Raw genomic sequence first — 12428 nt, 5'->3', positions numbered from 1 at the left:
CAGAGGGTATAAATACAGGAAAAGTTATACTCACGTGTGAGAATCTGATAGCTATACAAAATTCTGTGCATAGTGAACAAAATTACTTTTATGAATCCCTGGCATGTTTCTATAAAAATGCAGTAAAGAAAATATAATGCACTGTGAGCTACTTTTCTATGAAAATATATGGTCCTTTAAAAAGATATTTCTCCTGGAAAAAAACCCAAAACCAAATCATCACTGCACATCCCAGATCTCACAGAGAAGAGGTGTGAATTTGTGATCATTCACTCTCCACGACATCAGCATCTCCGCATGATGATGGTTAAATGTCCGTAATTCTGTGAGACGACCCAGAAGACATGCAAAGTGTTGAGGGTTATCTGGGTGGTGAAGTTTGCAGACTTTTTGTAGAATATCCAGCAGTGGTTCTTGAAGCCTTTCCACAGAATCTCTGTCCTTTATGTATTGTCGATCTGATTAGGGTTTTAAAGAAAAGAAATGATTAGCAAGTATATGCTCTGATATGTTGCAATTATTTACACTGATAAGTTAGTATAAAAATATCAAATATTTACACTGGCCACTGATGTTCACATCTACAAAGAATATTTATTTTCAAATTATTATGAAATAAAAATGTTTAATCCCGTATTTTTGCTTTAGGGTTTGCATGCAAGCATTCCACTTCTAGCTAGGGAAAACTTTTAGCCTTCTCAAAAACGGAAGTGTTTTAACTCTGTAATGTTTCATTGGAGTTCTGTCATCATCTCTCCATGTGGTTCTGCACCAGAGTATGTCTTACAATGCATTGCAAAAACTGAGCAACACTGTAAGTTCTTGGAGGCATAGTACTCCTGAGGGATTTAGCCAGTAGGGAAGAGTGTACAAGCAGGTCACCAGGGTAAAATTCAAACATCTTCATCCTCAGATTAAATTTCTTTGTTAGAAAATTACTTGTAATTTTATTTTGTTCATATGAAATTGTGTTTGGGTACTTGGATTGGGAGGAAAAGAGATGGGATTCTTGGCGTAAAAAAATTTCCTGAGACACGCTGACTCAAAGAGTGATGGAAATGCTTCGCTTTCCCATTTTTCATGAAATCTCATTTGGAAACCACCCAATAAAGTCTGAAGACCTTCATTGCCATACTCTATTCTAAGCTAAAAGGTTTCCCAATTTCCCTCTAGAATATGTGGCATTCCACAACAGTCAGTGGTGATGTGCACGTAGCCATATCTGGGTTTTTCTGAAGGAAGAAGCCTGTTTTGCTAAACAGTGAGAGATACTCATAATTTAAAAAAACATATTACTTAAATAGATTCTTCCTTGTATTCAAAACCAAATGGTGTAGCAGGACATTTGGTGTTTGCATTCATGTGCTTGTTTTCTGGTTTAACAACTGAATATACAGAATGAGCTTGCATATTCAATTCACGTATAACGTAAATTTTTAAAATCTCACATCATGCTCCTCATGCTTTCTTTCCAGAACCACTAATATTTAATTTCGGATGAGAACTTACCTGGAGACAGGATAACTATGGCTGTGAGCAGTGCATATTCTTCCTGTGTCATCTTCAGCTCTCCAATGCTTTTATAAAAATTAAACATGGGAGTTATGAATTCATCTGAGATACCTGTGAGAGTGAAAAAATAGTTATAGTATGTCTTCATTATTGAAGCACTCTGGTTTATTGCTACACAGAAATTATTTCATATTTTGTATCAACCGTCTTGGGAGAAATCTACTATAGAAATCATGATGTGAAACAATTAGTTACAAAAATACAAGCACATCCTTGTTTTTCAGAGCAAACTAGACACAGGCAAGGACTGGAAATGTCTTTTTACGTAGTTTCAAAGTCTTTCTTTCAAACAATTCGTTTTACTCTGCAGATTTGTCCATCTGGCTTTTCAGGACAAGTCTCACGCATGGTTTCCTTGTGTGCTGACAATCCTCTTTGCGAAGCAGACCCTTTGCTCCCTGTCTCTGCATTAGTTATATGGAAACCTCTCAGGCTGTATGGTTTAATTCCAGCCCAACCCTACAGCTAACTGCCTTGCACAGTTGCTTCAGTTGTCTCCATAAAGACACTTAATTACTCCTTTTATGTAGCCTGAAACTTTCCTTAGGTCCAGGATTACCTGTAGTCCAAGATCAACTTGCTTGCAACTACTACTACCTTAAAGCATAAAATAATGTATTATAAAATACAGAGCAAAAAATAGCTAAAATCCAGGCCTATCTAAGAATGGGATCATGTGATTCTCTCATCATCAGCAGAAGCCTTTGGGATTTCCAAACTGAAGCATGCCAATGGGACTTCTTTTTCCTGACTTTGTCATCAGGTCACAATGTTCTTAGTTAGCCTTAAATTACAGATGTACTCCATCCTGCTCTTTGGTGTAAAAGAGAAGTCCTGTGACATCAAAATTATTCCTTTTTTAAATGATATGTGAGTCACACAGAGCAAACACTGAACTATTGACAGTGGCTGCTTACAGCTCTGAAGCAGTGTAGACATCCAAAGCAGTGGTTCTGCAGCAAGAGCCTTTTTGCCTTCCTTGAATGAATGGATGGAAACCTCCTCGGTTCCCACAGATGAGTGCCATAGCATTTCTTGTAGATTTGATCCTAATTTTGAGCTGCTGTAGGAGAAGTCTTTATAACTTGCTTTGGAAACAACATGAAATAATGCAAGTTTGAGTGTTGAGTAAAACACGAAGCTGAAGTCCAGGATTAGTAAGGTTTGGAGTGCCCACAGTAGGTGAAATTCAAACTGAAACTCAGCAGGTGGAACTCAAAGAAAGGAAACATGAAGTCACTTGACTCAATTATGAAACAGTCACATTTCGCTGTGACAGTAAGTCTACTTCAAGCAGTGGAATAGTTATATGTCCCAGCAGAGCAGTGAAAGAATGGTGTTGAAGGGTGTGGTTTGTTTTACGGCTGAGTCATGTGTTCAAACACATGACATGAGCAACCTATGTTCACTTCAGATTACAAGCCACAAATCTTGTTTCTGTGATGAGTTCAATACTGCTGAATCTAAGTCAATTAAGGGGATATATATGATGCAGGTCAGCTTGTCCTGCAGAAGTTAGTAACACAGCTGGACCTTCTTGCAGAGTAAACAATAGCTATAGCATTTAATGTGCTGTAAGGCTTATGTTGTTAGTCATCAGTGTTAACTACTTAAAATTTTGAATACTTGTTATTGCTAACTTTTGGGCAGACCACCTGTCTCTCTTTTGAGTGGTTTTAAATGCCAAGGTTCCTTATAATATGTAAGTAGCACATATATATGGCCCACCAAAGTCTTAAAGTTTGGATGAAAGTAGAAAATAAAAGAAGTAAAAAGCTGGGCCCTAAAGCAGAGCAAATTAATTCCTTTTATGGAAATGAGTAGCTCAGCAACAACATGAGAAAAAGCCAAGACAAACTTGATTTTTTTTAGAATTCTCTGTGCAAGGTATCATGCTGCTGGGCACAATCATCTTGACAAAAAATAAGAAGTGGTAGGAAGTGGGCTGTGACTACTCTCATCATTTGTTTCTCATATTCATAATTTGAAGATTTTTCTCTTTTTTCTTTCAAAGGTCAGGCTAGCTTTCAGTTGGATTAATTCATTGCTTTTAGTGAGCCCAAACTCCTCAAATCTTGTTGTATATATAGAAGAAGTAGGATGAAAATGATGCTGGCAAACAGGATGTGGAAAAACAAATTCAGGTCCAAACAATGCTTAAGCATGTAGTGAAACAATCCCTCCCCAGAAAGCTTATAAACTAACATTAAGTATGGGAGGGTAAAGCAAAAAAATGAGTATAGATGTGAATGCAAATGAAATGCTGCAGAGAACTCTGCATTAGTGCACTGCAAGCAGAGAAATAAAACCACAGAGATGAAAGGGAGTAAAAAAGGGATGTTTGAACAGTACTCCAAAATTTTTAAACTTATGTATGTCACAAGACAATTATGAAAAAAAACCATGAAAATGAGTAATTTTGGAACTAGGATAATGGAATCTTTTATCTTAGTAGTTTTGCTGTCATCCCAGCTATGCTGGAGTTTCCCTGCTATTACTTCATCTTCCTGTATGCACGTTACACAAATTGCTTTTCTGTCACAAGAGGGGGCTGTTTTCCAATATGATTGTAGACACTTCGGTTTGGATTTAATAAGCTCCAACATAAAGGAAAAAAAAAAGGCAGGAAACACAGGAAACAGATGTTTATAGTTCTTTTTTTTTTTTCCTTGCTACTATATGACATGTTGCCACTTCAGTTCAGATTATCAGAACAAGAATAAAGGTGATTTGGTGCTGGTAACTGGAAAGGCTAGAGAAGAAATGAGTTACATGATTTTCTCAACGTCATAGTTATAACTCAAAGTTATAACTCAAAAAGGAAAAAAAAAAAAACAACAAACCAAACCAAACCAAACAAAAAACCCCAAAACAACCACAACAAAAAAACCAAACCAAACAAAAAAACCCAAACAAACAAACAAACAAACAAAAAACCTCCCCACCCCAACCAACAGGGAAAAAAAGATCTATTTCTGGCCTCATTGAGAACAGAAGTTAGTTCTGCCTAACCCTCTATATTTAGATCAGATGAGAGCCCTGCACAGTACTGTCTGGCAGGCAGAGTTTCCTGGTCACTGATAATAGTGCCTCCTTTCTAACTTTCTTCAAAAAGGTTTCAAAAACCTTGTTTCATGGAGGATTATAGCAGTAGTAACGTGCTTATCCTTCATATGTCATTGGGCATCTTTCTGCATTATATGGACTCCTACCTAACCCAACTCAGTCATTTGCAGAGGATACTGCAGATCATTTGATTATTTTGTTGTGTTCATGCACGTCTGGCTGTAAACCCAAGCATGGTCAGTGGGAAATACAAGCTTTACTGAGTGCAGCTTTGCAGCATCAAACTAGAGCAGATTGAAACCCGTGAGCATTATTCATGCCACATCCCTTACTTGCACAAGTTCATTCCCATCTGTAGTTCAAGACACAGCATTACTTTAGGCCTTGTCTTTTTTAGAGTTTTGTTGCCGTGGTTTCTCTTTAAAGGTAAGATGACTGATACCTTCATAAAGTATGCAGTTTCAGGCCATGAATAATTATCTGTTTAACACAATCCTGGAATATGTGTATTTACTGTGATATCAAGTCAGTATTGCCAGCTTTTTGAGACAGCATTCTTTCTTCTATTTTGGCCATTTTGCAAAACTGAATAATTATTCTATTGCAAGAAGAAAGCTTGAAAGTAAATGCTAATTAACAGTAACTAGCACTGTGTTATTAATATAGATAGAGATCATTTTTTCTTGATAAACATTGAGGTGTTAGTGAATATGAAACCAAGGGTATTTTAGTAGCTGCTTTATGCAAATAAAATATTCTAATTACTTACAAACTTACATTTTATCTTTCATATTATTCCATCTACCAGAATTGCTTTTCATGCTGCATATTAGCTCTCCCTTCTGAGCTATTCCAATGCATCAATGGCCCTTTAGACACTGACCAAATTCACCCCCTTGATGCTGAGTGCCAAATCAGGGGAAACTCTAGCCAGGAGAGAAGACACACCAGAGCACAGGCACATACTTTTCTGTCTGTCATTATCTTGTGGGGGGTTAAATGGCCAAGTTAAATGAGATGTTAGCATGTGCTGAGCAGAACTCACAATCAAATATCAAACCCCCATCTTTTTTGAAGCAATCCATAAGACTTCTGTTAAGTCATAATTGCGAGCAAAGAAGCCTTAGTTTAAAAAAAACCAACAAAACAAACTACAAACCAAGTCTTAAGGAGAGTGCAAATGACCTTTCCACCTAACCTCCTCCAGCAGTGGCCTGAATGCCTGTAGTCTGGAGACAAATGTGGTCTGGCACACAGTAGCAGCATCTGCACTGCCTTGAGCTAGTCTTCATAACGCAGAGTCTAAAAAGGTTTTTGGCCTGATGAAGCACACTTAGCAGAAGAAAAGAGATTGGGTCCCTGACATCTGCTCTTGCTTTCATGGGATAGATCGATTCTGTAGATATGATTTAAATAATTTTAGCAACTTTATTTGTACTTCAGGTACCTAGCACTGGATGACTCACTGTGGTAGATTGTGCAGGAAAGGTGTGTGACCAGACAAGTACTTTCCTATATTTCCTAATTTAGAGTGGTCTGAATTTTTAAATGTTTTGGGCAGTGTGCCAGTTTTGCCTTGAGTCACAGGATGATGTGTCTCCTTCCATGCGGACACACATGACCATTTGGAGGGTTAGACACTTTGGACACATCAGTAAAGATCGTTTTGTTTCTCTGCACAAACCCCAGCACAAGGGGGATTTGAAGCACCACCCTTGCTCAGTACTAATAACCAAATTATAAAAGACATGGGCAATGGAAATTATTAGGTATCCATGTTCCAATACCAAACTTTACTTTTGGTTGACCCTCTTATACAAATCAATGGGGACTTTATATCCCACATTCAATGGCAAAGGTGGCCTCTTGCCAATGCTTTGAAAGTGTAGCTATTTTTTTTCCCTTGGATCTGAGTGTACTTCAGCACCTGTAACCCGTCCAAGAAGACAGCAGTGTATTTCACAATGTCAGAGGTCCTGCTGCCAACTTAAAATTTGGGTCCAGATTCTTCCCTTTCTGTCAATATCAGTGTTTTATTTCCCAATACTCAAATTCCTAGAACTGCTCTGTAGAGTAAAATGATGAAATAAAAGTGTCTGTCTTTTCATGACTATTGAAACCTGGTATCTTTAGCAAAACAAACTACAAATGCTCACAGAGAAAAATTCTCAGCACTGTTTTTTAAAAATGCTGTACTGCTCAGTAAAGGGGAGAATTTGCTTTCAAAATAACAGAAAAACACTAAGCATTAAATTACTAGAATGTCAGCCTTTCACAGAATGGGTCAATCACAATATGGTATACACATACTGAAGCATCAAATAAGATGAGTAAATGGCACCAAATCTCAGTAACATTAAATAGAAGTCTGTGTTTCTCATTAAGTCTCAATATTAGAGTGCATAGGAGAGGATTCCAGTCACAGGAGCACCTAATGCAAGAATTTCATAATGGCTTACAGAGAAAGATCATCAGGGCTCAAACAAAGGCAGTCTCTGAGGTGCAGCAGGACCTGAGCAATATGCACAAGCTGAGAAATAAAAGTACACCTCATCAGCTTGAGTATGAAAATGAATGCTGATAATGCTCAAAGGTCATCACCACCAGATCTCTGACTTCTTTATCAGAAAAAAAGCCCCAAACATTCCATACAATCAGACTAGAGAAGACATAAATATTAATAGATGTAGGCAGCTTCAAAGTTGACATGGTGGCAGGTGACAGACATCTGGACAGCTCGTGACTTTTAGGCAGGATCACCACCACCCTCCCTGATTTTATGGATACAGGCATCAAAGCTTGACAACGGAACCTATGTGCTATTCAGGCTTTAGTCTGTACCTAAAAATATACAGACATAAATTCTGACTAACAGCAATAATTTATGGCTGCTGGCATGACAATGTTTAGGACCTCACTAGGAGCCATAAATAATCCCGATGCTGGTTTTTTTATTTGTTACCTATAAACTTGATTTTAAACTCCCAGTCAACCATCACTGAATTTCTTCTGATGCTCTCTATTGTCTTTGTATGTTTCTGTTTGCTGCATTTAGACTTTTTTGTTTCTGTGTTTGTTTGTTTTCCAATGAGGCATATATAAAAAGAGGGGTTTAATCTCTTCTGGCCATTCTTATCTCCTGGACCAGTCTATAACATGATAATGGGCAGCTGCAGCTTTTAGTAGCATTTGTCCTTATTGGTTAAGACTGGAAAAGGCTGCTTACATTTCCAATCTAATGTCATATTTGGTACAGGCTACTCTGAAACCTAGAGTCCTGGTGTTGATTCCTATGACATGCAGGGGTGTGAACTGCGTAACATTTAATATTTTTAATATTGAATATTTGTAATATTTTATTTGACTATACTTTATATTACATATTATTGAAATAACATTGAAAGCTGTATTTGTAAACAATGATAACAGAAGAATTTGGATGCCTTTCTTTCATTTTGTTTAAACTTTGACACATGAAAGTAATGAGAATTTAAGCCACAAAAATGAGCTATTTCTCTAGTAGATATTTTAAAACTATTTCAAAGTTTCATTTATTTAAAAGTCAAACATGTCCAGTAGCAGTAATTAAACTACAAATGCGAAGATTTACAAGCTGCTTTTTTTATTGTCACAGCCCCATTAAATGCAGCAAAGGAAAATGTTTTAAAATATAGGTTTGAATGTGCACTCCATAGAGAAATAAAATATATGGAAAAATTTATTTTATTCTGTATCCTGGCTATTAATAGAAAGAAAAAATGCAGTCAGCAGTAGTAAGCTTGATAATACATTATCCTCTGTAATACATGGAGGGGGAAGTTCTAACATCAGTATTTCTTTTTTTGTCTTCAACTTGATCCTGGCTTGAGGAAAGATGTTTTAAAAAGCCTCTTCCAAGAACAAGAAGATACTATACTCATTTGTATTTATACAGGCATACACGTTTAAAAAGTTATTGTGTTTCAGCCTGGGTTTTTGGCCTAAGAATTCAGTTTTAATTTGCCCTGGAGTTTTTTCCCCACAGGAAAAAAAAAAAAAAAAAGAATTGCAGGAAATCTACATTTGTTACTTGTCTTGAAATTTCTATACAAATTTCTCCTGAGTCGTTCTACACATTTTTATTTTTTTTAAAAAAATCTGCAACATGACTGGTAAATGATATTAAGGCAGGATACAATGTAATATTCCATCCACTTGTTTATCATGAAGTCAAGCACAAACTTGCAAAATATAATATTGCATCTCATCTGGATTCAATAGTTGCAGAGAATTAACAGAGTTTTATAAAATTATGACTAAGGATAAATTATTGGTATGACATAATGGTTTATGCAGTGTTTTGGATTAAAGTATTTCTTGCTTTGGCGATTTTTTAAATGAACTGCCGATACTCTGAACAAAGAAGCTTCATACTCATTGTACAGATTAGAGAAGTTTTCAGTAATCATGTTGCCATATGGTTTCATTTCTTTAAGACCTATTTTTATCAAAAATGTGGGTTATAATCCAATAAAAAAATCTCTTAATGAAGACATTTGGATCTGTGACAACTCATTACAGTTTCCAGGAAACATATCTGGCCTTCTTGGCATACTTCTCTGCCTGCAGAACCTGGACCAGAAGCTGTTCATATCACTTTGGAAGTCACTGTTTCCAGTCCATCAAACAGTACCCTCTTATAATCAATCAAAATGAAAGAAATATAAACAACTACTAATTATAAATGAGTATGCTAAGCCAAAAAAAAAATACACATGGCCATCTAGTGAATTATCCTCATGTTTTCTGGCTTTTTTTTTTTCAGTGAAACAAGCATGTAAGTATTGGCTTAATTTTCTTACATCAGTAGTACTTTCTGAACTGAGTTCAAGCCCATTTCCATGACTAATATTGAGGGTACATGTTCTTCTGTCTGTTCTCCTTCTGATCCTTGAAAAGGAAAGTCAGAAGCCAGAATCTATAGATTGATACACTTATTCAGAATTGTTGATCCACTTGAATATTCATTGATAGGTATCTGAAGGTTGGATAAAGCTTGCTGGTCAATACAAAAAAAGGCAAAATATTCAGTATTGCATTGGTGGAGCACAAAGAAAGCATAATAATGTACAACACAACTTTGCCTGCTCTAAGGAACAAATAATATCTAGCCCCATTTGGTTTTTCATAATTATTAAAATTTATGTCTAGAACCAGTGGAATTTACCAGAGTCACTGAGCTTTTGATGGACCTTAAGAAGCAAAAAACCTACTGAGAACATTTCTGTATTTATAATTCTTGTATGCACCTTGTTCAGTGTGATTCGATTTTACCAGAACAAGCCTAAGAGTAGGTGCTTGCCTTCAGTCATCTTCAGTAACATCCTAAAATCTTTTTTTCTTTTCTTCTTATAGGGATTATCTTTGAAAGCATAATGACCAATACTTTATGTGAACAATTTGAAATGGTAATAGTTCTTTGTCATTCTTTCATACCTATCATTGGAGACATGCACTAGGTTCATTTGATGTAGCATTATTCATAATATCTGCAATGTACTTGTAAAGAATACTTTACCGTATGAACTTAAGACTCAAGGCTAAGTTAAATTTCTTCAGGTTAATGTAAAGAACAACATTCAGATAAATCTATCTAAATGCTAGTAAACAATTTTACTAGCCTCCAAAGGGGGCAAATACTGACGCAGAAGTGTGATGGTGTGCTTTGGTTTTGCTTCATTAAAGAAAATACCTACCACTATTGCGAATTCTTTCTTCTAAAAGGACAGTGTGTCCTGTAGGAAGTTTCCTGCTGAAGATCTCAGCTGAACGGAGGAACATGGCTTCTACTGCTGAGCCCTTCAGCAAAGCAATCTGGTCCTCATGATCAAGGGTCTGAAAGCCTGAGGACACATTAGAGACAAGTGAGCAGCAGAAGAAAGAGTTACCACTTCCTTCTGTCCTGAAATTCCTGCATGTGAGGTGCCACACATCTGAATAGCCTCGATGTTGCTGTCAGTAGGGTTGCTAAGTGCTGCAGATATTCAAACATGGACTTCAGAAAATGACACTGATTTGGACTTCCTCAAAGTTTATGAGGATTACACACATATTTCAGTGTTCATGGTACTTTTAGAGGATAAGCAAGTAGGGTGTAGCATATGCAATAGTGAGAATTTTGTCTAACCTGATGCTGCTCCATAATATCTTATGTCGTGTTTCCACCAGAGCTCTCTACACTCCTTTCCCACTATCATGCTGCTTTCAGTGTTAAAATGCATCTTCCTTAGTTAAAGGGAATTTCTGCCAAATGCCCAGTGTTCAGTCTTGAGGTAACATGAACTTGAGAGTTTAAAAAATGCTAATAAACTCAGATTTTCAGCACTTGCCCATAACACACTATGCAAGGACTGTAAGTATTGGTGCCACCAGCTAGGGAAAGTTCCTGTGTGGGACTCAGAGTTCAGCAGATGTTATAACCTAGAAGCATTTCTAGATAGGCAGCTAAGGGAACAAAGTAGCATCTGGCAAGTGTTAGAGGTAATTTAGAGGCAGACTATTTGACACTGCAGCAATATAAAATAAAATCTCTCTACAGACACAATTTCTTCTCTGATCATTTTCTTTGTCAATAGCTAAAGGGTGCCACATCTTGGAGTAGCAGAGTTTGGATTGTTCAGTATTCTATTCGGAGCATAAAGCACCTTTTCTGTATATAGTATCTAAACAATGTGTAGAAGGATCAGGAATTTTAAAATAATCTTTAAAATATACACAAAGATTACCAAAAGGCAACAGAAAGGCATGTAAATGTTGCAATACCAAAACACACTGGATATACCTGGTAGTTTTTTAGTGAATTCCACAAGAACCTGTACATGACTGGTAGCCATTTCTGTTAAAATCAGAAAATTTCCTTCAGCACTGAATTCCTCATTCAACTGTTAAAAACCAAACAAAAAAAAAAATCTGTTAATTTTCACTGGCATTTCATATTTAAGAACATAAAATACAAGAACTATTAGACTAGATCAGGCAAGAGTTCCATCAAACACTGTGATTTTTCTGCAATGTTGTCAAAACCAAGTATTTTAGAAGGCAGCAAAAGAAGTAGACAGTGTCTTTTACTCTAGAAAAGATTTTCAAAATTCCAGGCTGGTGTCTTTACAGAAAGGAAGCTTGACAGCAGGTCAAAATTAAATCACTGCCGACATTGACAATAGAAAAAAAAAAAAAAAGCTCCAATCAGCAAAGGTTAGATTTGATCATACAAGTCTTATTCTAGAGTTGAAGGATTTTTTTCTTAACATTTAAGTTTGATAATGATGTCTTATTGTTGACTGAATGGGAGAGATTCTGCTCCACTTCCAGCATACTTTAAATGTAAGCCCATAGTTTGCTCTACTTACTACACCTACTTATGCTGACTACAAATATTTTTTGCCTTGTAATCCTCACCTTCATTGTCAATCAGTGAATGAATTTGTCAATATACTTACCAATTTTTTTGACACCTCCTGGGGTATTTGTTGTTTACTGTATGAATCCATAATATAATCAAGAAGTTTCTGCTGTTCTGGGGTAAATTCTACCTTCTCCTATACTGGCAAAAAAAAAGAAAATAAAAAGCCCACCATGAAATGCAGTCATAGTAATGATGTAGCACCTTTTCCTTTAGGCAAAAGCTATGCATCTATTTTTCACCATTTGGAGACCAAGAAGATAAGAGGCTTGCTTGTCACTGAGGCTTTTACAGAAGTGTACAGAAAAGAGGTGTATAATGTTCTTAAACTGTGTAGGTTTGTGTGGTT

The 12428-nt window shown here is 36.4% G+C and overlaps 1 protein-coding gene across 3 annotated transcripts in view; it reads right to left on the bottom strand.

Moving 5' to 3' along the window:
* Positions 1–12428, bottom strand: part of NR1H4 (nuclear receptor subfamily 1 group H member 4) — a 35661-nt gene continuing 23233 nt past the window's right edge. For all 3 annotated transcript variants that reach the window (XM_066319354.1, XM_066319356.1, XM_066319355.1), the window contains 5 exons: positions 12117–12215; positions 11459–11558; positions 10374–10520; positions 1510–1623; positions 1–458 (listed from right to left, as the gene is read on the bottom strand). In XM_066319354.1, the coding sequence (XP_066175451.1) occupies positions 220–458; positions 1510–1623; positions 10374–10520; positions 11459–11558; positions 12117–12215 (699 nt within the window). In that variant the 3' untranslated portion in view covers positions 1–219. The remainder of the gene's footprint in view (positions 459–1509; positions 1624–10373; positions 10521–11458; positions 11559–12116; positions 12216–12428) is intronic.

The sequence above is a fragment of the Sylvia atricapilla genome, chromosome 5 (genome assembly GCF_009819655.1).
Source record: "Sylvia atricapilla isolate bSylAtr1 chromosome 5, bSylAtr1.pri, whole genome shotgun sequence".
In the NCBI taxonomy this organism is placed as follows: Eukaryota; Metazoa; Chordata; class Aves; order Passeriformes; family Sylviidae; genus Sylvia; species Sylvia atricapilla.
Note: the sequence above shows the minus strand (reverse complement) of the source record. Positions and strands in the feature narration are given on the sequence as shown.